The sequence below is a fragment of the Theropithecus gelada genome, chromosome 12 (assembly GCF_003255815.1).
Source record: "Theropithecus gelada isolate Dixy chromosome 12, Tgel_1.0, whole genome shotgun sequence".
NCBI lineage: Eukaryota > Metazoa > Chordata > Mammalia > Primates > Cercopithecidae > Theropithecus > Theropithecus gelada.
Window position 1 is genome coordinate 49,311,404 of NC_037680.1, and position 25,359 is coordinate 49,336,762.

The 25,359-nt window shown below is 38.9% G+C and overlaps 1 protein-coding gene across 7 annotated transcripts in view; it reads left to right on the forward strand.

The window, feature by feature from the left end:
* The window catches only part of RAPGEF4 (Rap guanine nucleotide exchange factor 4), a 309,492-nt gene that overhangs the window by 193,934 nt on the left and 90,199 nt on the right, over positions 1–25,359 (forward strand). For 4 of the 7 annotated variants that reach the window (XM_025404812.1, XM_025404814.1, XM_025404815.1 and 1 more), the window contains 2 exons: positions 23,797–23,850; positions 24,160–24,266. In XM_025404812.1, the coding sequence (XP_025260597.1) occupies positions 23,797–23,850; positions 24,160–24,266 (161 nt within the window). The remainder of the gene's footprint in view (positions 1–23,796; positions 23,851–24,159; positions 24,267–25,359) is intronic. The other 3 variants (XM_025404813.1, XM_025404817.1, XM_025404819.1) reach the window with 1 other exon arrangement.

Genomic DNA, 25,359 nt, shown 5'->3' on the forward strand with positions numbered 1-25,359 from the left:
GGAAGACCATATTTTCATCACACCCTATCAATAATATATACTATTAGTATGACATATCACTGTTGATGTTGACCTTGATCATCTGGCTTAGGTAGTGTCTGCAAGTTTCTCCACTGTAAAGTCACTCTCCCACAACTCCTGCCCTGCTTTCCATACTGAACTCTTTGGAAGGAAGTCATTGTGCACACAGCCCACACTTAAGGAGCAAGGAGCTAGGCTCCAGCTTCTTGAGAGCAGAATAGCTACATTGTTTGGAATTCCTCTGTGTGGGGGATTTGTCTCCTTTCCCATGTTGATTGGTTTATGCTGTCATTTTGTATATCACTATGCACTCATGGATATTTATTTTATACTTTGGGTTATAATCCAATACTACCATATTAATTTTATTGCTCAAATTGTTCCGGCCTTGGCCACTGGGACCTCTTTCCCCTGGCTCCTGTATTCCTTTGACACACTCCTATCACTATGCTTTGTTTTATTTTGTTTAGTCGAGCACTGCCTTACCTGTGGCACAAAGAGTTGCATATATGTTCTCTGCTCTAGTCTGAGGCAGCCATTTTGCCAAGGATTCTTGGTTCCTTTGATGAAAGAATGGTGTTAACAAGAGCTTGGTGCTAGGCGTGCTGTTGCTACTAGGATATCTTAAGCCATGTCATCTGACATAGCAAGGAAATATATGTGTGCAGCCTGACCTGTACATGTACACATATCTGTAAGTACACATGCACACACAGACAACCATCTGTATCTATGTTTGGCTAAGCATGACTTCATACTGATTTCTCCAACTCTAATCCATTACCACATGGATCATTCTACTCCTTTCTCCTTGCCTCTTTGTAACCTCCCACTCTCAACAGTGAGAAATTTGGCTTGTACCATCTGCCATCTATTTATTTAACTGTCTAACTCCCACATACATTTACAGTGGTTTAAACTGTTTGCCTGGGCCCCCATGGGAAACAAATGTTATCAAATGGAATAGAGCACTGTGTGCAGTGTCCTTGCCTTCTGTCTGTCATGCTCTACTCATTTCTTAAGTCAGCACCTTCCTTACCTGCCTCTGCTCTGCCACTCCCTTCATTGAAGTTATTTCATACATTTATTATAAAATTATTTTGTCACAGTATGCATTCCATCCTGGGATACCCTAACCTTCTAAATGATTTTTAAAATTTGCACATATTAGGTTTTACTCCTTGTGCTGTAAAGTTGTATGAGTTTTGACAGATGTATAGTGTCATGTATCCACCATTACAGTATCACACAGAATAGTTTTACTGCCCTAAACAATTCCCTGTGCTTTACCTATTTAATCCTCCTCCATGTCTGAAGCCATAGAAACCACAATTTGTTTGCTCTCAATAAAGTTTTGCCTTTTCCAACCTGTCATATAAATGACATCATGCGGCATGTAGCCTTTCACTTAGCAATATGCGCTTACGATTCAATGTCCTTGCATTGCTTGATAGTTTCTTTCCTTTAACACTGAATAGTGTTGCATTATATAAATGTACTACAGTTTATTTATTTATTCTTCTGTTGAAGGACATCTTGGCTGCTTTCATTTTTTGGCAATTATGAGTAAAACTGCTATGAATATTTGTGGGCAGATTTTGTGTGGACAGAAGTTTTCGAATCAGTTGGGTAATTCTTACGAGCACAATTGCTAGATTGTGTGGTAACACTATATTTAGCTTTGTAAGAAACTGCCAAACTGTCTTCCAAAGTGGTTGTACCATTTTGTTTTCCCACTAGCAGTGAATGAGAGTTACTTTGTTCTGTGTCCTTGCCAGCTTGGTATTGTCAGTTTTTTAAAGCCATTCTAATAGATGTGTAGTGGTATCTCATTCTTGTCTTAATTTCCATTTCCCTAATGACAGATGATATTGCGTATCTTTTCGTATGCTGTTTGCCATCTGTCTTCTTTGTTGAGGTATCTTTTGCCCATTTAAAAAATTTGCTTCTTTTCTTATTGTTTGAAGAATTCTTTGTATATTTTGGATACAAGTCCTTTATCAGATATGAGTTTTGCAGTCCAGTCTGTGGTTTCACTTTTCATCTTAACAGTGTCCTTAGCAGAGAAGAAGTTTTTAATTTCAGTCAAGTCCAACATCCATTTTTTTTTCTTTCATGGATTATGCTTTTGTTGTTGTATCTAACTTATCACCAAACTAAATGTCATTTAGATTTTTCCCTATATTTTCTTCTAGAAATTTTATAGTTTTGTGTTTTACATTTAGGTTTATAATCATTTCTGAGGTACAGATGTGCATATAAGGCATAAGGTCTGTGTGTAGATTCATTGTTTTAGCATATGGGCATCCAGTTTTTCCAGCTCCATTCGTTGAGAAGACTGTCTTCTCTCCATTGAATTGTCTTTGTTCCTTTTTAAAAGATCAGTTGACTGTGTTTATGTGGGTCTATTTTTGGACTTCATATTCTGTTCCATTCATCTACATGTCTGTTCATTCACCAATATTACACTGTCTTAATTGCTAGCTTTATTATAATTCTCAGACTTTCCTTGTTTTTGATAACCATGACAGTTTTAAGAAATACTGGTCAGGCATTTTGTAGACTGTCCCTCACTTGGAATTTGTCTAATGTTTTTCTCAAGATTAGACTAGGATTATGGATTTTGGGGAGAAGACCATCAAGTTCTACTGTTTTCATTACATCATATCAAGAATTCCTACTATGAGAATATATATTATTATTGAAATTAGGTAGCATGAGTCCTCCACCTTTTTCTTCTGTGTTGTGTTGACTATTTGATATAGTTTGGATGTTTGTCCTTGCCCATATCTCATGTTGAATTGTAATCCCCAATGCTCAAGGTGAGGTCTGGTAGGAGGTGATTGGATCATGGGGGCAGATTCTTCATGGCTTGGTGCTGTCTTGGTCATAGTGAGTTCTCATGAGATCAGGTCATTTAAAAGTGTGGCACCTCCCCGCAACTCTCTGTCCCTTTTTCCTACTTTTTCCATGTGAAGTGCCTGCTCCCACTTCACCTTCCACCATGAGTAAAAGCTCCCTGAGGACTCCGCATAAGCAGATGCCGCTGTGTTTCCTGTACAGCCTGCAGAACCATGAGCCAGTTCAACCTCTTTTCTTGTAAATTACCCAGTATCAGGTATTTCTTTATAGCAATGCAAGAACAGCATAATACAGTATTCTGTCTAGGTCCTCTACCTTTCCAGTAATTGCAGAATCAGTTTGTCTATATATCTATGAAACAGATTCCTGGGATTTCAGTTGGGATTCATTGGGTCTATAGATCAAGCTGAGAAGAACTGACATCTTAACAGTATTGAGTCTGGTAATTTATGAACATGGAATATGTCTCTATTTAGATGTTCATTGATTTTCTTCGTCAGTGTTTCATAGTTATCTCTATATATGCCCTGTACATGTTTTGTTAGATTAATACAAAGTACTTTATTTTGGAGGGATGATGTTCTAAGAGGTATTTTATTATTTCAAATTCCAATTGTTCATTGCTGATATATGGAAAAACAATTGGTATTTTGTACATGACCTTGTATCCTCTGACCTTATACTTGCTTATTAGTTCCAGGAGTTCTTTGGAATTTTCTACATAGACAATCATGTCATCTGCAAGTAAAGACAGACTGATTTCTTCCTGTTCAATCTGTGCTTTTTCTTTATTTCTCTCATCTTGTTGCACAAGGTGGGACTTTCCAGTATGATATTCAATAGGAATGGGGAGAAATAATACTCTTGCTATTAGGTTTTTAATGTAATAATTTTTACCATATTTCTTAAATCTTCCATGAAGCATTATTTGTAATGGTGGCAAAATATTCCTTAATTCTGGTGCAGTATCATTTATTTTAACCATTTGTATAATGTTGTACGCTTTGGTTGTTTCTAATTTCACTATTCTTTAGTTTTATTATTTTCTCAATAAAGATGAAAAATATTCACTTCATGAAGTTATTGTGAAAAATAAATAACATAATCCATGGAAAGTTCTTATTGCCATGTCTGACAAAGAGTAAGCACTTGATAAAATGCTTTTTTGATTATCATTATTAAGGCTTTTGAAAAATCAATGATTAGGAGAGTTAGGGTAGAACCTGTGTTTAAGGGCAGAGATTTCTCTTTACACTTTCTGAGGAAGCCGTATTATGGCAGTACATTCATAGCAGCAAGCCAGCAAGGAGACTGCAAGCTGAATGCTTGAGCTCAGTGCTGGCCCTGCCACTTCTGAGCTATGTGGCCTTGAGCAAGTTACTTAAACTAAGACTCAGATTCATCATCTGAAAAATGGGTTGATAATAATAGAATCTACTTCCTCACTCCGTCCTGAGGATTAAATAAGAACACACATATAAAGTTCACACAGCACAGTACCTGAGACATAGTATGCACTCAACAAGTTTTTTTTTAAATTATAAACAAGATAAAATTGATTCCTCTCATTTATATGTCTGGTCATATATTCTTTTTTTTTTTTTTTTTTTTTTTGAGACTGAGTCTGGCTCTGTCGCCCAGGCTGGAGTGCAGTGGCCGGATCTCAGCTCACTGCAAGCTCCGCCTCCCGGGTTTACGCCATTCTCCTGCCTCAGCCTCCCGAGTAGCTGGGACTACAGGCGCCCGCCACTTCGCCCGGCTAGTTTTTTGTATTTTTTAGTAGAGACGGGGTTTCACCGCGTTAGCCAGGATGGTCTCGATCTCCTGACCTCGTGATCCACCCGTCTCGGCCTCCCAAAGTGGTGGGATTACAGGCTTGAGCCACCGCGCCCGGCCGTCATATATTCTTTTAATGGTGCTTTGCAGTTTTCAGAGAGTTTAATTGACAAATAATAATTACAGATATTTATGGAGTATGATGTGATATTTTGATATATGTATACAATATAGAATGATTAAATCAAGTTAATTAACATATCTCTTTTTTTGATGAGACATTTGAAATTTACTCTCTTAGCAATCTTAAAATACACAATAGGTTGGTGCAAAAGTAATTGCGGTTTTTGTCATTAAAAGTAATAACAAAAACTGTAATTACTTTTGCACCACAATTACCTAATATTAACTGGAGTCACCATGTTCTGCAATAGGTCTCAAAAACTTCTGGTAATATATTTTTAAATTATCTTAGCTCAAATTCAGAACCACCATCTGCTTTCTTCCTCTCTAAGATTAAAGGGCCACGTTACTATTTTGCTAAAGGAGACAGCATTTTGCTGCTCCCCTTTTCCTAACGGATGTCTGCCTTTAATGAGCCTTTATTGTTTCAACAACTCCATTTAGCCACGCTATATGCCAGGTGCCTCAACACTGGAGTACCAGGGGAATAAGACAAACATCGTCCTCCTGCTTAGATCTTAGAGTCTGGTAAAAAAAAAAAAAAAAAAAAAAAGAAAAAGTCAGTAACCAAGTAATTACAACTGTAATGTGTGTTACCAAAGGGAAGTGCAGAATGCTCTGTCACAGCATGGTCCAGCAAAAATAGGATGCAAGATACATGTGTAATTTAAAATTTTCTAATTGCTACATTTTAAAAAAGTAAACAGAGGTAAAATTAATTTTAATAATGTATTTTTATTTAACCTAACACATCCAAAATATTCTCATTTCAACATATAACCAACATATGAATAAAACATGTTACTGATATATTTTGCATGCTTCTTGTTCTCCATCGTCATACTTGGGCACGTGTTTGCATGCTTACATCTCACTTCAGACTCGCTGTGTTTCAAGGGTGCAGAGGTCATATCTGGCTGGTGGCCACTGCACTGGACACTGCAGCTTCAGAAGTGTGTATTAGAGGGCTTGGGAAGAACTGTCTGAGGAAGGTACACTTTGGTGTGGCTTGAAGGATGGAGAAGTCAGGAAGAGGGAGGGGAATACACGTTTTAGGCAGAGGGAACAGATTGGGCAAAACCTCCAAAACAAAAGCATTTGGCGTATTTGAGAAGCTAAAAACCATTCTGGACAATAGGAACAAGGGAGCCACTGAGGCTAGAGAGGCAGGCAGAGGTGACGTTCTGAAGAGACTTTAAAGCAGTGGTAAGGAGTTTGGATTTGTTCCGAGAAGAATGGGGAGGCACTGTGTTTAACTAGAAAAATGACATGATCAGAATGGCTCTTTTTAGAGAATCGCCTTTACTTTAGGGGAAGGCAAGCAAGAACACTTTCCTCAGAGGGCAGCAGACGGTAGTGCACGTGGTTAACCAGAGAGTTCCTATCCCAGAGCTGCCAGTTTCCTCATCTGTGAAATGGGAATAATGAGAGCTCATCAAAGGGTTGTTGTTAGTATTCAGTAAGATAACTGATGTGATGCACTTAGCACACAGCGTTTGATAAATGTTTGTTCTTATCCTTGCCTGGGCCTGGAATAGTCTCTTATAGGAGAAATCCACAAACCTTCCTTTGTCTTCAGAACATACTTCAAATCTTTGGCTTCCCTGCCTCTGGATTCCTGTGCTGAAGCACGCTAAACAAATGAGATGAGAATGGAATGGCTTCCCCTGCCTCACAACCCAAAATCAGACAAGAAAACCCTTTCACTGTCTTGCCTCTCACCCGCTGTTTTTGCTTGCATATGCGTTTGCTTCCATAACCTGAGAACGGTTGTTGCATGAACCATATCCTCTCAGAGTTCACTCTGTTCTATATCTTCATAAAGGTTCCCAACTTATTCTTTAAAAATATGGTAAGATCACAAGGTTAACCTCCTAATGATAATTAGAGAGAAATAGTTCTCCAAATGGCTACTGGAGTAAGAAAATGCAATGATATTACCAGCTAATAATAGATCAATTATTTATGGTATTTGCAATCACCTGAGGCATTTTACTTATGAAATTTTAAAATAAAAACACTTAATACATAGATTAAATTGCATAGAACAGGTTTTCCTCACTTCTAGCCACAAACATGGGAACATCTCAGGCTGCCCTCTGCTCCTTCCTTCCGTCTGTTCTTGGTAAATGCACCCTTGGTAAATGCAGGCTGCCAGTCTGCATCCTGGGAGGAGCCTCGCTGTAGAAAAAAAGAAGGAAACTGACAGGTCTCAATAATCCTTTTAGGTTTATGTGATAAGACAGTAATGTATTGAAAGTTCTGCCTTTGTTTGGAAGAGATTTGCTTGAAAATACAGCCCACCATTTTTAAAGTTCTGAGGGGCACAAAGCAGAGATTTGTAGTGTTTCCATGCTAGGTAGAGAGGCAAGAAAACAGGTTAGCAGTGGCGTCCTCTTATTATCTTGGGCAAGTGCGCAGGGTGGGCCTGTGTCCCAGCACAGCGAGTCATGACTGACTACCTTCCCACACTTCAGCTGTTTCTGTTTCATGGCTGCAAAACCCAACCCTTTCAGAATCTGGAGTCTCACGTAAGGGAAGCAGATGGGATCGAGATACTTGGAGCTTTCTCTCAAAACAGGCTACTCTTATAGTGATTAACCCCAGTCTGCCTGAAAGCTTTAGTCAAGGGGCTGTTGTAGTTGTGTCATCTGCAGCCAAACATTTCCCCTTTCTCGAAGAGATACTGTGAAACTCTGTCCTGAGGGTGAGCTATAATCCTCGTCGTACTTCCAAAAAAATTATGTCCACAGTTTAAGTTCCTAGTCAATAAAAGAACACAATAGCATTTGATTCCTTCTCATTGTACTTGCAGTTAAGTATGTCTAAAGCCTTTCAAATTACTTTGAATAAAAAACCTGTGACCTCCAGGTAGAAATGCCAGGTTTCTAAAGCATGCGTGAGCCTCCATCAGCTCTTTATTGTGGGGTTTTTGTGTTTTTCTTCTTATACACGTTCTTGAAAATTAGAAAAATACAGAAAGGGGAAAGAAGGAAAATATGAGTGAAATCAAATTTTAGAGCTTAATATATCATGCTACTTATTTCTTTGGCCTTTTAGAATACTGTTGGCATATCTAATTGAAACCATCATCTGTACTAGGGCAACTTGATGATAAAAGAAAACAAAACTATGTTTAGGGAACCTGGTTTATGAACCTGATCTGAAATGAACTTCATGTTTTATGTAGTATGCTACTTTTCTGATTTGCTTCCGTATTTTATATGGTATGCTTTTAGGACTTTGATCATGTTTGTTTTGATGAGCTTTGCAAAGGCTTAAAAGGTTTCTTGAAAACATCAATAGGTTTTTGCTATTCCAGGAATGTTGCCGAACCTAGATCAAATATACTACTGCTCTCAGGTTTCTGAGTCCGTAAAGGTTATCAGAGTTATTTGTTTGTATATTCTTATCCTGTATTTGTACTAAAGTTTTGTTTATTGTAGCTTTTGCCTACTAGATTGTTTGAGGTAGAAAAAAATCTTTTAAAATTTTCAATCAATACGGATAAATACACTCACATGCAGAGGACTATACAAAAGTCAATTGAGTGCATTATTTTTAATTCAAAGTGTAGGACAAAGACCTCTTTTTTTCATGGTAATTATTTTACCTTTCCCAACTGGGAGTTACTATGCTATTAAAATGATGGCCTAAGGCAGTTTACATAGCATGTATTTAAATATTAAGAGAATGTATTTGTGTTTTTCTGTTGGACATTTTTGTCTTAATTGATCTATTTCTTCCACATTAATATGTATTAGTCTTAATAAAGACACTGGCTATGTTCAAGCAGCCAAAGATAGAACACTTTTCTAAGAGTCTATTCAGAAGAAATATCTCATCCAAAGTTACCTTCAATGCAAGATTCGTAATTTGTCAATATGCATTTGGAACCATAATCCATGGCCTGGATTTTCTATTTCAGGGAATTGATTCTGAGAAGATAAGTCCAAATATGAGTGGGTAAGGGAAACTTTTGGCCTAAGTTGATAGCATATTAATACTACTAGCAAATCATTAAAAACTTAAAGACACATTGACAAAAAAAAATTGTTAAATTATGCTGTATACATTTAAAGGAATTTTGATGGTTACAAAGAGTTTATAGCAACATGTAACATTGCTTATGGTTTAGCATTATGTAAAAAGGAAAGATACAAAATTTTACGTGGAGTATGATTACACTTCAGTTAAAAATAAAACAAAACCCACAATTAGAAACAGGGGCTAAATATTAATATTCCAAAATATTAACACAATCATCTTTGAGTAGTTGGTTTTGGAAGATTAAACTTTTTTATAATTTCCAATGAGCATGCATTATTTTGTAATGGAAAAATAGGAAAAGGTAAAAACCTGTACCTGAGTGTATGCCTTGACTACAATTGGTAATCTGATTCTCTGTGTCTATTCTTAACAATGGTGAATTTTTATCATCACATATACTCTTCCTACACTATCTCTCACCTCCTCCCAACTCCAGCTGTAAGCTACAGCCAGACTAGGCGACTTGCAATACCTAAACTCCTGCCTGTGTGACTTTGGCTCCAGCCTGCAATTCCACTCTGCTCCCTCACTGTCAAACCCTGTTCATCCTAAAGACCTTGTTCAAATCCCGCCTTCTCTGGGAAGATTCCTTGAACCACCCTGGACAACTGTTGCCCTTCCCTTCTTCTTCCCCCAACACAAACCTTCTGGCTCTATAAAATACTTGTGTATATGTCAAAGGGTTCTACTGGATGTGCCTTTCATCGGTTTGGGCCAGCCAACAGAGGAGGCGTGAGCATCCCTCTGACCTTCGGAAGCCCTACCTGCTGATTTATCAGTGCTGACACTGACAGGTGACAAGTGGGTAACGACTGCCTATAAAACCGTATGCACTTTCTGACTGTTCATTACCTTAACTTAAAAAGTTAACTGTAGAGATTCTGCAACACATATCATTAAATGTGCTTCACTTATTTTGAATTTAATACTTTGCCTAAAAGTGTTTGTGAGAATTTCTGAGACTTGACATTCAGCTTGTACCTCCAGAAGTCTATGGTTGGCTGCTGACAGCTGTCTGTTGTTAAGACTCAAATCATTGGGCTTCCTAAGTGTTAAATCTAGGAAGAATGTGATCGTGTTATATTTGCAATGCAATATGTGAATAAATAGGATGCATTAATATTTTATTCTGTGATCTGCTAAGAAAATATATGCTTTGGCAGGTATAGCTAGTATTTAAATAAAATAGCTATAAAACATTTAATAACATATGAACTTCAATACTTTTCTTGTTTTGATTTTTCATGTGTTTACATACTTTTGAGGGTGTTGGTGGTATTTTAAGTAGTAGATAGTTGACATTTGCCATCAGTTTTCTTAGACATTTCCAGAATCACTGAAGGAATGAATATTACTAAAAATGCTGCGTGCTCTGCTAGGCTCACTGTCTAGCCAGGTGACCTCCTCCTGAAGACTCCCCTCTGTGGAGGTTGGTGGTGGTAACATTTTTTTTCTGGGTATCTTTCATGCATACAAGCATATATGCATTCCCTTTTCTCCTTCGAGTCATTCCCAAAGGAAAATTGCTGCGTGTTGGGCTGTAGATCAGGATTACATATGAGCAAGTGCTACTCAAATGTTTTTATAAACTTCAAAATTCCAAGGTTTCCTTTACCTTTTTGTATGCCTCATTTGTATAATGGAGGGTTGGTAAGTACTTTCTTAAATTTTTTTGATGAGAAGTTCTAAATCAGACTTTTTCTTCTGAGTTTTCATTAAAGCATAGAATATACATGTAAAAAAAAGTGCACACATCATTTAGGTCAGTACATTTTCACAAATTCAGTCATATAAACAGCATTTAGATCAAGAAACAGAATGTCACCACCACCCCAGAAGCCTACCTCATGTTTCCTTCTAGCCACTCCCCACTATCCTGCCTTCTAAGAGTATAGTAATCTGATTTTTTGCTTTATATCAGTGAAATCATCTGGTGTGTGCCTTTTGTATCCAGCTTCTCTCATTCAGCATTCGGTTTATGAGATGTACCCACATTGTTGCATGCAGGTGTGAATTGTTTCCTCTCATTCCATTATGGGACTACACGATGTATTGTTCATTCTGTTGGTGGTGGGCTATGGTGAATAGCACTACTCTGAACATTTTAGTATATGTCTTTTAGTGAATGTATGTACAACATTTTTGTTGGGCTTTTATGTGGCAGTAGATTTCTGAGGTGTTAGGAATGAACTTGTTCAGATTTAGGTTCTATATATGGACTTCCAGAAGTCCATTAACCTCTGTAACTATAAGCACAATTTTAGATATATGTATGTGCATACCATAACTTTTAGGTAATTCTTAGAACTGCCCTAAAAATAGTCAGAAATACTTATCAAAACAACGAAGACTCAAAACTGGTTTTGTGTCTATCAAGGTAAAAATAAGAAGAAGTCAAGATGGTGGAAAAGAATGTTTTCAGGCTCCAGGACAATCTGTTTTCTAGAACTTCTTGATCTAAAGGACATATAAAGGTGTCCACTTGAAATTAATGTGTTTTCCCAAGGAATACTATGCAGCCATAAAAAAGAATGAGATCCTGTCCTTTGCAGGAACATGGATGGAGCTGGAGGCCATCATCTAATGCAGGACCAGAAAACCGCATGCTCTCACTTGCAAGTGGAAGCTAAACGATGAGAACACATGGACCCATAGAGAGGAATAACACACACTGGGGCCTATTGTAGGGTAGAGGGTAGGAGGAGGGAGAGGATCAGGAACAATAACTAATGGGTACTGGACTTAATACCTGGGTGATGAAATACTCTGTACAACAAACTCCCATGACACAAGTTTATCTATATAACAAACCTGCACATGTACCCCTGAACTTAAAAGTTCTTTTTTTTTTTTTGAGACGGAGTCTCGCTCTGTCGCCCAGCCTGGAGTGCAGTGGCGGGATCTCGGCTCACTGCAAGCTCCACCTTCCGGGTTCACGCCATTCTCCCACCTCAGCCTCCGAGTAGCTGGGACTACAGGCGCCCGCCACCACGCCCGGCTAGTTTTTTGTATTTTTAGTAGAGACGGGGTTTCACCATGTTAGCCAGGATGGTCTCGATCTCCTGACCTCGTGATCCGCCCGCCTCGGCCTCCCAAAGTGCTGGGATTACAGGCTTGAGCCACCGCGCCCGGCCGCAAAAGTTCTTAAAAAGAAAGAAATTAATATATCTCTGTCCAACCTAAAATACCTTAGTACAGATTTGAACTGAAGGGAAATGTTATTCCTAGGAAGGAAAAAGCAAAAGTAAAATAGTTCACAAATTAATTTCCAATATCCAATAAACTTAGCTTTTTGATATCTAACCATGAAGAGCAAAACTGGAATTTCAGAAATGAAAAGAGGAAAAATTCTTTTCATGCCACTTCTAGCTAAAAACTCCTCAGAGATTTTTCTGCATATTAATCAAATAAATATTTAATGAACAATCTGTATGCACAAAGCACCACAGGGATTCGGAGGTAACAAAGACACAATTATTTATTTTAAGGACTTCATGTGGTACTTGGAGAAACAAATATATCAATAACTGTGGTGTAACCAATGAAATATGTACTGTAACAGAGATTCAGGAAATGCAGAGAGGTCCTGAGGGTGCACTCAGGATATGACTGGTGTCTGGCAGAAATATATCCCATAGATCCCTCAAAATTGAGAAAATCAAGAATACCCTAACCCGATCACTAATCTCCCTTTCAGGTGTTTCATCTGATGCATTGATTATGAATCTTCAAAGCACCATGGATGAGAAAAGTCACCTGTAGTGTGCTATATTTTTTTTAAAGCAGTTTCTATAGCTTCTCAGATTGTTTCAGTAGGTGTGTCTCTAATTGAGCCAATCTCATTTTTAAACATCTTGTAACCCAAACCTAGGATTATGATTAACGTAGCATCATTTACCAGAATAGTATCCTTTGAACTCTAATAAATCAGCTGAGCACAACAGATGACATTCTCAAATGTCCATGAAATAAACTAACATTTGCACATGTATTTTTATTCAAACTAGAATTACATAACATGGTAAATCATTATATGTTATTATTTATAGGATGTTATTGTAAGTTTGTTACTGTGACATAGTTTAAAGGATGTATCTACTGTATGCCCAATGGGCTTGAGAAAAAACTTTCGAAGTTTTAAGAAACAGAAACTTGCCTTTCTATCAGGGTATCTAAGATAGTTGTAATCTTGTTAGATGTCAATTGTAAATATGCATGCTTGTAATATTTATAAATTTATTCTCTATACTTAGGTTTTAACATCCCAGGTTAGTAGCTATCTCTTCTGGTGGGGAGAGAATGCTAACTTTGATTGGAATTTTTCAAGCTTTAGAAATCTGGCTTTCCTGAACACAATTAAAGCCCAAGCTTGTGACCCACACTCTGCCATCCTTTACAGAATCCAATTCCTTGATGAGGGCAGTAGGGGAGGGGCTGGGTTTCTGGGGTCCAATGTGTGCACTTTGGGAGTCTCAGTGGTACCAAGTGGCGGGGGCCGTGGGGCTTGGCCAAGGTGACCCTCTTCTGCCTCAACTAGTTAGAATAAGGATAAAGATTGATCCATTCAGCAAATACTGAAATCACACTATTGAGATTTAAATTCACATGTAAACATTTTCCTTCATTTTCAAATACTAATTTCATAAATTATTATTAAATTTCATAAATATGGAGTATGTTTTTTTTTCCTGATTCTCTTAGGAGGGTAATGTAAGGATTATGTTGTGTTTTTATCTATTCTTGGAAACCTTATGAAATGTTTATATAATGAATTTGGTTGAGATAGTTTATTTGTAATTTACAAAGTTTGAAGTGTGTTATTTGTGAATATTAAGTATATTATTCAAATACTCCTAAAGGCCAAATGCATTTTCTTTAATAAATTGTAAGTATTTGATTTTCCTGTAAGGTACTTGAGTATTCCAAAAATAAAGACAAATGTGATTGCACAATAATTCCTTTAACTGGAAAACATATTGGCTTATTTAGGTAACATAAATGTTGTTAGAGTGATGACCTTATGATTATATTGACTAAATCCAACTTTAGAAATGCTCACGTTAGTAAGGATTATGAAGTTATAGATCCATAGGGTTCTACTGATACCCATCCAATTCTTTGATGCTCAAAGTGTGGTTCCCACACCAGCAGCATCGACATCACTTGGCAGAAATGTAGAATCTTAGGTAACATCTCAGACCAACATAACCAAAATCTGCATTTTAATGAGATCCCCGTGGGCTTCATGCAGTCATTAAAATTTGTGAAGCACTGATTTTGTGCATCATTTTATCAGACACAAAACCCAGTCCATTTTAAAAAACAAAGGACTGGGAAGAGGGGAATTACTTAGTATTCCTCTCTGTCAGTAAGTTTTCACTCAATTGCAACTCATTGAACCTGATTCTTCACACCACAGTGCAGTGGAAACACCCAGTCAGTTTGCTCCCAACATCCCTTCATATACCTGAACACATAAGTTACTCTCAGTTTTCTCTTTGGTCACCTACCATGAAGTCAGCTAGAATGAATGAATCAATGAAGAAATTCTTCCATTCATTCAATAAATCCTTGAGTAGTTCTGTATGCCAAGAACTGGGGTAGAACAGTGAGCAAAACAAGGTTCTTGTCATGCATGAATGCAGCTAACGTTTCAGTACAGAAAACAAGTAAGAAACGAGCGTAGAATGTCAAGTATGATAAATCCTATAGCAAGAGGGATAAAGAGTGCCAGATTTGGGGCAGGGATACGATATCCTATAGAATGGATAGAGCAGGCCTCTCCAAGAAGGTGTGTTTGAGCAGAGACCTGAAAGAAGTGAGGGTGTGAGCCATGAGGCTGTCTGGGAAGAGAGCATCCAAGCAAAAGGAAGAGAGGGTGTGGCCTAAGCAGAGGACTAGAGAACAGAAGTAAGATCGGAGGTTGCAAGGAGCCAGACAGTTACACTATAGACTATAGAGTTTGGCTTTCATTGGGAGTGGGAAGAGAAGCAATTGGAGGGTTTGGGGCAACATGATCTGATCTATGTTTTTATAGGATCATCTGGCTATGGGGTTGATGATGTTGGGGCAGGGATGGCAGGGGATGGAAGCATACACACCTCCTAGGACGGGATCATGATCTCTACACAAGGGATAACCAAGGCTTGGATAAGGCACAAGTGGCTATGGAGCACTTGAAATGTAGCTAATGAAATTTAGGAACAGAAATTAAAATTTTTAATTTAAATGAAAATTCCAGCCAGGCATGGTAGTTTACACAATCATGGCTTACTGCAACGTCAAACTTCTGGGCTCAAGTGATCCTCCTGCTTCAGTCTCTCGAGTAGCTAGGACTGCAGGCATGTGCCACCACACCAGACTATTTTTTTTTAATTTGAGATTATAAAGGGAAATGTCATAGTGTTCCAGTCCTTTTGCTAATAAGTGCCAATCCATGAAAATTGCAAGAATTTAACCATGTCTTCAAAATCTTAACATTCATCTTATTGCCAAAAAGTGCTCAACACATTATTCCCAGATTTGGACTTTGTTGTCAGAATTTCTCATATTGGAAACAAGGGTGAATGATGAGGCCAAGGCTTAGATTTGCAAAAGAAGGAGGAAACAGGGGTTGAGGACTCCTTTTCAGAGTTTATGTTTCCATAGAAATCACACTTGTAAGGGGAGACACACCATAATGGGCAGTGGCCTCTGTGGAATATTATGGTTGGCTTGTATACATCTCTTAGCTTCTACTATTCAAATGCAGTTTTCATAGTAATATGTTGGTATTACCATTATAAGAAAATCAAGGCTCGATCAAGCCAATTTGTAAGGAAAAAATGAACTACTTTGTAAGATCTCAAAGGGAACCATTCTTACTGGTAAGAACAGGGACCTCTCTAAAGTTACCATTTTATTTTTTGCCTCTAAATATCTGGCTTACGAGTGTCTAACAGATATAGACATACCTCCTAGAAAGCAAACCCTCAGAAGATCCTGTATGTTAAAAGAAAGATTACCATCTAATTGAAGCTGCCTCTCTCCACGAGAAGGAATCAGAAACAATCTTACACTATAAGTTAGGGTTTGACAGATTCTAAAAACATGCCATCTTGCAGCACTGTGTTAGGGTATGTTGCAGAGAAACTTGAACCGTTTGCTAGCACCTGCTAAGAACAGTGCTCCCAGACCAGTTGACGGGGCATCCAGGCAGCCTTTTTCCTGGAAGTGCTTCCTTCGTCCAGTTTTACAGACTCACCATGCAGTCTTCTGTATTCTTCTGTCTCTTCTTATAGTCAGACTGCAGCCCGAGACACACTGTAAGCTTCAGCACCCCTGATTTATGAGCCACTTAAAATATATATATAATAGCTATCTATTATAGATATTTTACATTTATATAATATACAATCTATTTTATATCTATTATGTATTATATATAATATCTATTTATTTTATATATAATTCTCTATAATTCTATACATATCATGATCTCTGTATATATAGAGAATTATATATAAATATGTTATATAATAAATATAACAAATAACTGTTATATATTTATATATGTAATATATAATCTCAATTGTTATAATATATTTAAAACCAACCAAATAACTCTCTAGAGAGAGACAGAGAGAGAGTATATTTCAACTCAGTGAAATATACACATGAAATAATCCCCTTCCCCCACTGACCACTATTAACTGTGTTGAGTCTAATGCTTTCTTTCTCTCTGGTACTTAGCAACCATAAAAACACCTCAGCCTTAATCCATAAATGTTTGGTCACTTTGGGCCTTTAAAATGTTATTTCAGCTATTAAAGATTAGTCATGTACATGTTTTAAATGTTCAGCTCTTGTTGGAGTTGAATCCCTGAGGATGGGCTGGTGGTCTCAGCATTTGGTGGGGTGGGGGTGTGAGGGTGAGATCTGCATCTCCCATCCCACCTGTCTCTACTTGTGCTTCTCTGCTACTAGTGTATGAAGGAGAGAGAAAGAAGACATTTATTCTTTTGACCAGTCAAGACAAATTTTTCCCTTGAGGGAGATGGCTGGTGGGCCAGAGTGGCTACAGTCAGAGAACCTTGCCCCATGAGATAAGACACTCCTAAAGTCGTTTCCCTGGAGAGTCTGCCTTTATTATGGTGAATGCTCTGAGTGTATTTCACGATGATGATGCTTTCCCTCTCCTTGCCAGAGCCACAAGGAGACCCTTTTTTTGGCTCTTCATGAGGAGTTGAAGTAAGTAAAACGGGTAGGGTTGAAGTAGGTAAAATTCACGTAGTGTGGGGGCACGGCTAAAAATGCCCATCCGCAGGAGTTTCTCACTCTCAAGCTAATCCACATGCAGCCTCCAGCAATCATCAGGACTACCATTTAAGTGTTCTTACCAGTTTGTGGTTTCCAGGTGAGCGAATCTCTCAGTCGGGACTCTGGATTCTCCTGTCTCTCCAGATTTCTGGGTGGCAGTTTGCTTTGTAACCTCACTTCTCTGAGGACCCCAAGAGCAATCATTATTTTCATGGCCATTAAGTGACAACTGTCAAGCTCTTTACAAGAGAAAGCTGAAACTGGGAATCTCTAAGCCAATTTTGAACTTAGGGGAAAAGACTTGGGGAGGAAAAAGAAGCCTTCAAATGGAAGGCAAAGAAGTCTCTAGATGGTTTTTCCATTATTTCACAAATGGAAAAACTTACAGAGTTAATTCAGAGTAGTGAAATCTGCCTATGAGTCTGACTTAGTCCTTATTTTAATTTCATCTGGGCGGCCCCAAAGAGTGATGACATTGATGATAATTATTACAAGAATGAGACATACATTTCAAAGATCTTAGTTATATTATTCAAAAATGCCAAAACAAGGGAATATAGCTCCTAAAAGTATATCAGTTTCACTAAAACACTGAATACTGCTCTCTACCTCCTAGATGTTCTCAGCTGAAATAAGAAAAGGGGGATTTGAAATCCAAAATGTTGCAGCATTTATTAGACTCATATTGTCTTGTAATTGTTTAACCTATAGAAGTTTGGCTTTTTCAACAAGACCAAGAGCCCATTTTGGCCAGTTACCTTATCAGAGTCTCCTTCTTTAGCTTCATGCACTGCTCTGCACACAACAGACCTTCATTAAATCCTTGAATCAGATTCGATACGGACTTGCTTGACGTTTTACCACACTGGGTTGGCAGGAGTGGTGTCCCAATCTTGCTTGTCATTCTTGTCTCTTGGTTTAAAATGCTGTGCCTTGCAAAAGGCTTCTGTGAGCAAGTACTTGAGGAAAAAGAATTACCCCCTTTCAAAAGGGTCTGAATATGGTCTTTCGTGAGGCCTATTACAGTGCCTTGTACCTCATTATAATCTACCGGGGAGTTATTGTGCATCTTGTAATGGAGGCTAAATTCATAGTTTTCATTCACCTGATTAGTATTTCTGTATTGGCTCTGGTGCCAAAAGGAATATTTTCCCTCTCCGTTTCTCCTTTTTAGTAGTAATATAAACATAATACAAGGCAGTAGAAAGAGCATCCCCTTTCCAGAAACAAACAAAAACCAATTACAGTCAGTCCTGAGGGAAGTCTTTCATGGAGAAAGCCAAGAAAAGCAGAAAGAAAGCTGAATGCCTCTGCCTTTATCTGTCCTCCCTGCCTCACTGTTTTAGGATCACATTGTCACAGCCCCATTTGGATTCTTTCATGCTCGGGTAGGGAGGAAGAATTTTTATCAACGCATGATTGATGTGTCAAAATCTAGAAAATTTCATTGGAGAGGGGTCCATGCCTTTCGGGGCTCATTTGTTATACGTGTGTTGGCTATAGGGCCAAACAGGGGGCCCTAGGAAGCAAACTCAGCAGGCCAAATGCAGCCCCTACTCTGTGCCGTCCTGCTGTCCTCCTGCCTTGCCTAGAGCTCAGCAGGAAGAGTGCCCGGGAGGATATGGTGTGGGGAGTGAGTGAGAAGGCTGAGTGGCAGCTGTGGCAGTCCTGCCCAGCCCTGAGGCCACTGCAGCTACTCTTCTGTACCGGTCCTGGGGCCGCTGCCCTCGGATCAACTCTTTGCCCTTTGGTTCTGCCTTTGGGCTGGTTTTCTTTCTTTGAATCTCACGGATACTGCAGTGCTGCTTCTTTCCTTCTTCCATTTAACCTAATCATTTATAAAATGAAATTCTTTTCCATATTTATCCGACTTCTGGCTGGAGAGAGATCGGATGCGGGAGGCTCTTGCCTCCCTCTCAGCAGTGGTCCCGCGGCATCTCTGGCAGGGCAGTACCTCTAGGATTTTGGGACACCCTCCAGGGTTCCAGCTCCCACCAGGACACCTGGCTTAGGCCCTGGTCATGCTTCCTTCTCCCTCTGTCCCTTTGCTCAAGGGCCTCCTGCTTTGCCAATATTGGCACTACCTCTCACAGTGGTCTATTTGGCTTCTGAAATTTTCCTCCCCCGGTGCAACACTTCCCTCATTATATTCCCTCTGTGGAAAATACACTGAGTGGTTTCCATCTCCTGGTTGCACTGGACTGCTACTCCTCTCCCTGGTATATTTGTCTTAGCCCTGATGGGACAGTCCCTCAATGCTAAATGTTGTTTTATTGTTACAAAGTTGCTTTTCTTTTCTTTTTCTTTCTTTTTTTTTTTTTTTTTTGAGATGGAATCTCTCTCTGTCGCCCAGGCTGCGGTGCAGTGGCACATTCTCGGCTCACTGCAAGCTCCGCCTCCCGGGCTCACACCATTCTCCTGCCTCAGCCTCCCGAGTAGCTGGGACTACAGGCGCCCCCACCACGCCCGGCTAATTTTTTTTGCATTTTTAGTAGAGACGGGGTTTCACCATGTTAGCCAGGATGGTCTTGATCTTCTGACCTCGTGATCCACCCGCCTCAGCTTCCCAAAGTGCTGGGATTACAGGTGTGAGCTACTGCGCCCAGCCCACAAGGTTGCTTTTTAAAAAGTTAATTGAGACCAAGCATGATGCAGGTGCTAATATGTAATCTCAGTAGGTCACTGTGAATATTTATTGCTGGAAATTCATCAGATCAAGTCTGATACCTGATGACCTAGAACAGCTTAGATGCAATTTTCTCAATAACTTGAATCAAACAGATCACAGACTTTTCCAAACGGTGGGCCAAGATGTCTCTAGAAGAAAACCGCAGGTGGATAGGGTCATTGTATCTGTAATGGAGACATTGGAGTGAAATAGACCTGGAGTCTACTCTCAGCAATTCCAGTTATTGGCTGTGTGAGCACAGGCAAGTCCCTAGGTGTCTCTGGCCTTAGCTGTCTCCATAAACTATGGGAGTCAGAATATAGCAAGGAGATACATGTAAAGGAGCATGTGTGCACAGCATGTGTAAACCTGCCTCTAGGGCTGGCTTGCTTTCTTTGCTTCTCACAAATATCACCATGTTTTTGTCTTTCCTTCTCCTGTTTAACCTAAGAATTCATAAAATGACATTCTTTCCCTTATTTTTCTACAGTGCAGCTAAGGTGGAATTCTCAAAAGAAACTTTACTTGAAAACCAAGGGAAACCAAAAAGGAAGTAAATAATCTGACACAAAGGCAATAAAGTAACACTTGTAATGCAGGGGTCCCTGAACAGGCATTGGCCAGTGACTATTTCCAGGGACGTGGCCTGCCTGTCAGGCTTGCCCTGTGTCTCAAAGCATTTGACTTCTATGTGTCAACATAGTTCTGAGGATGTGGCATATTGCCTAACTGAATACAGTGTCCCTTTCAAAGACAAATTCCTATTCCCTCAAAATAAAACCTTCCCTGCTTGCCCCTGCATGTGTTCCTTAGAGGTTTTATTTAAATAAAGGGACCATCCCCTCCTCAAGGCATCCTCCATTCATCATGTTGCCCCTAAACCTAAAATCTTTGAGCCAGAGAAGGATCTGAGAATTCTGCCTTTCAACAGATGAAATACCCTCTTGGTCCTGGAACTGGTACTATGATTATCTAGCTAAAAGACAACCTTGTGTACATTTACCTCCTTAGAAGTTGCAAATCAAAGAAAGAGTTCTGGTTGAAGCTTGATACTTCCTTGCTTTAGTAACACTTTCTTTTCAGGATTCCAAGGAACCAGAAAGGGAGCTGTCCAACAAAATAAAGTAGCCTAGGTACCACTTGTTAGCATTTTGTTAAAATATAGCCATTTCTTTAGAAACAAATTAAAACATGCAATCTTCAAATAATGTTTCATTGCACCTACCAAAGAATAAACACTTATCACCAGTCCAGAAGCCTGGGCATCTTCTTGACCTTGGTTCTGGCAGCCTCTCAAAGATTACTGCAAAGGAAAGTAGGTTTTTCATAGGAAAGAAAAGGTGAACTCAGAAACGAATCCCATACCCATTTACTCTAGACCACACCTATCTGCACCTCTTTCCTCTAAATACAAGAAGAAACGGATTTCTACTATTATTTTCAAGAAACCAGAGGTCTGTACAATTTGATACAGTGAGGCTCAGTCCTAGACTGTAAACCAACCTGTGTAATGAAAAGAGGTGAGAGGCTTAAGAACCTGGGAACTCACAACTTAGAAATATGTAGTGTGTTTTAGCTGCATGTTTTCAAGGTCCTGGTGTATGATGGTCTTGCATGTTTGAACGCTTCTCTGGGTGATATGCCATCAAAGATTTCTTGTCATCTTTGAGGTGTTAGGTGCAAGTACAGGGACTCTGTGAGCTCATAGTCTGTCTCCATCAGTAGGTCTGCCATAACGGAGCATGGACTATTTCAGGGCAAAATCAGTCCGTGTTTAAAGCAACTGTTGAATTGGACTAGAGTGATACTTCTTGATCTGTGCTGGTTGTAAACAGTATGCTGCTAAAATACTATAATATTGCTTGACATCTGTGCTACAGTGATTTCAAGAGGGGAAAAAAGTCTGCTAGATGCCAGCGGGGTGATGAAAATGTTTAAATAATTTGGTTCAGTGAGATTTCAGCCATTCTAAATACATCTGTATCTTATCTATGCTGTTATTTTAAAGTTTAGTATTCTTTTCTCTTTTTCCTTAATTCTATTATAAATCAAAAGCATCAACCCACTTGAAACTTGTTGATAAAAAAGGTATATATTTATGCATCTATATTTGTATTTAGCTACATACAATATTATATATTGGCCTTTATTTACCCCATTAATTTTTTATTAGGACTAGAGAGAAAACTTATCAATTTATTTTCACTGTAATGGCTTCTATTTGCAAACAGTAGGGTTTTTAGCACAAAGCATAATAATCTCTACATCAGTTTTCCATGACTGCTATAACAAATTACCACAAATGTAGTGGTTTAAAACACACCTTAATAACCTAACAGTGCTATTGTTTAGAAGTCTGAAATGGGGATCACTGGGCTCACAATAAGGTGTCAGCAGGGCTGCGTTCATCTGGAAGTTCTTGGGGAAATCTCTTTTGTTTGTTTTTCTCCTTTTCCATCTTTTGGAGGCTGCTCTCATTCTTTGGCCCTTGGCATCTTTCATCTTCAAAGCCAGTTCTGACTCCTCTGCTTCCCTCTGCCATCTTTTAAGCCCCCTTATGTTTACCTTCGGCCCAGCTAGAAACACCAGGATGATCTCCTTGGTTTGACGCTTAACTTAATCTAAATACCCATGGAGTCCCTTTTGCCGTGTAACCTGACATATTTGAAGGTTCTAGGGATGAGGACATAGACTTTTTCTGTTGTTGTTGGGGGAGAATTATTCTGCCTACCACAATCTCATAAGAAATAAATCTGCCATCTTTTCTTACCTTCTGGAAGTGGCATAAATGGCCTTGTATTGGTGGTTCTGTCACTCCCCTTGACTGGATAAATTTTTCTCCACCATTTGGAATACCATTACCAGATTATTTCAGAGCAAGAAAACGAAGGGGTCTCCGTAAGACTAGAGGGCTTAATATGTAGCTGTGTGGAAGTAATTTTTCTGGGATTACATTCAATACCTCCATTTGAAGAATGTGGTTAATAGGCCAGGTGTTGTGGCTCCTGTCTATAATTCCAGCACTTTGGGAGGCCAAGGCAGAAGGGTCCCTTGAGGCCAGGAGTTCGAGACCAGCCTGGACAACATATCAAGACCCCCATCTCTACAGGAAAAAATTAACTGGGCATGGTGGTGCAAGCCTGTAGTTCTAGGTACTTGGGAAGCTGAGGTGGGAGAATCTCTTGAGCCTGGGAGTTCAAGGCTTTGAAGCTGCAGTGAGCTAGGATCACACCACTACACTCCAGCCTGGGCAACAAAGCAAGACCCCATCTATCTAAAAAATAGAATGTAGATAATCATATGTATTTTCTCTGGAGCCTAGAGCTGATCTGACAGTCACAGAATCCTGAACTCTGTACACTTTCTTCTGCTTAGTAGAAGAAAGAGAAGTGTACTAACTGCCTCAGTGGGCTCTAGGAGCTTGAGTGCATAGAACCGCCAATAAGTCACATTTAAAAATTAAAACTTTATTTCTAAAAATTCAAATTGCAGAAGAAGAATCTTAACTACACAAGAGAGAGATGAAATAACTCATTTCCATCCCATATCAATACTTTCTTCCCACCCCTGGAGACAGGTCATTTTAATCTCTATTTATGTTTATCTTGTTTTGCTTTTTCCTCTGCTCTGATGTTTGTTAGGCTCTGAATGGATATTTATTTCCTCTTCTCATTAAGCCTACAAACATCTAATCATTCCTATCTATTTGGTTTTTCATTTTTAATAATTTATATTTAAATGTTGGCAAATTGAACGGTCTAATTTTGCCCTTTGAATGCCTATGCATTCAAGTTCTTTAGGCAGAATTTATCTCTTGTTTTTTAAATTCTATTTTGAGTTTTATAAAAAATTGATGTTTCTTATTATCCCCCAACCCATAATTTTCTTCAGTGAACTTTTTGTTTAATTTTCTTTTGCTTTAACATTTTATTTTTCAGACACCTCTCATTGAACCTCACGTTCCTCTTCGTCCTGCTAACACCATTACCAAGGTAATGGGATGTAGGTGGGTTGATGAGCCATTGAGCTAGCTTCTTAAGTACCTCTGGAGGTGATCCATATGTCAGGGCATCACATCAGGAAGCCTCTGATACATTTTCTAGAGACAGGAAATATGCAATGTCTCCGTTCTCAACATAAACCAGTGACATATCACACAAGTGAACAAAGTAAACATACTGAGTGAGTTACGTTTTCCAAGCCAGAGTCAGATTGGAAAGTGGTTTCAGGATTTGTTTGGTTTGTTTTCCTTCTATAAACACTTCTTTCTCCTCCCCTCCTTCCACCTGATTACAATCCAGGTCCCTTCAGAGAAGATCCTCAGGGCTGGAAAAATTTTACGAAATGCCATTCTCTCTCGAGCACCTCACATGATAAGAGATAGAAAATACCACCTAAAGACATACAGGTATGTGTGCTAATTCTAAAGGCTGTGGCCCGCTCACATTCATATTTAGTGAAAATTGAACAAAAATGCTTCTCCCTGTTTTCCTTGTGGGTGCAGCCCATTTTGTAATGCCTTCAGGTTCTGGAAGGTTAGGCTTGTCTTAGATCTCAGCTTAACTGCAGTTGCTTAATTATCCTTAATATTCCCAGCACCTCCTAAACTAAGTTGTTTGGATATTGATTTAGTTGTGATGAACAAAGAGAGGAAAATTTTTGTAATTTCTGTTTTCTAGTGACTTTTAGGAAGCCTGCTAGATTTAGATCACATTCAACCAACATTGACTGCACACTTATTTATACTCAAAGACCTGTACCAGATCCCTTTTGGTATATTAGCTCATTTCATCCACATAACACTGCTAGACATGTATGACCATTTTTCAGATAACAAAATTGAGGCTTGGAGAAATTAGTTTTGCTTGTCCAAATCACAAGTCTAGTGAGTGGCAGGGCCAGGATTTAAACCAAGGTTGGTTGATTTCTGGATTCAGTGATCATTTCATTCATTCAGTCATTCATTTATTACACAAGTTTAGCACTTACTGGGTGCCGGGCACTATTGTGTTTAAAGCCCTAAGGATATAGCAGTGAACAAAACGTGCTTTACAGAGCTTATTTTCTAAAGTAGGATTCCATCCTAGCATGCATATAGTAAGATACACAACTCTGTATCACATATATATTCATATAGAATATGGATTCCTAATTGTCGTTGTCACTGGAGTTAAGAAATGACAGAGATAAAGACTGAGGTTTCATGGTTAGCTGAACCTTCTGGGATGACTGTACCATGGTGGGCCAATTAAGAACTCGAGTCTAATCCCTAACTTTTGATTTTATTAATTCAGCAAGTGTTGAGGGACTAGAATTGCCAATATGTGGCACACAAGCCTTCACTCTGTCTTCCCAGTCCCAGGGTTCAGACATGACAGCCCTGTTTCAGCAATCAGTGAGACTCTCTTTCCCATTTAGCCTAGACATGACCTCAGAACCCATCAGCATTGGCATGAGTCAAAACCCATTTGACTCACAGGAACCAAATTCATAAGACATAC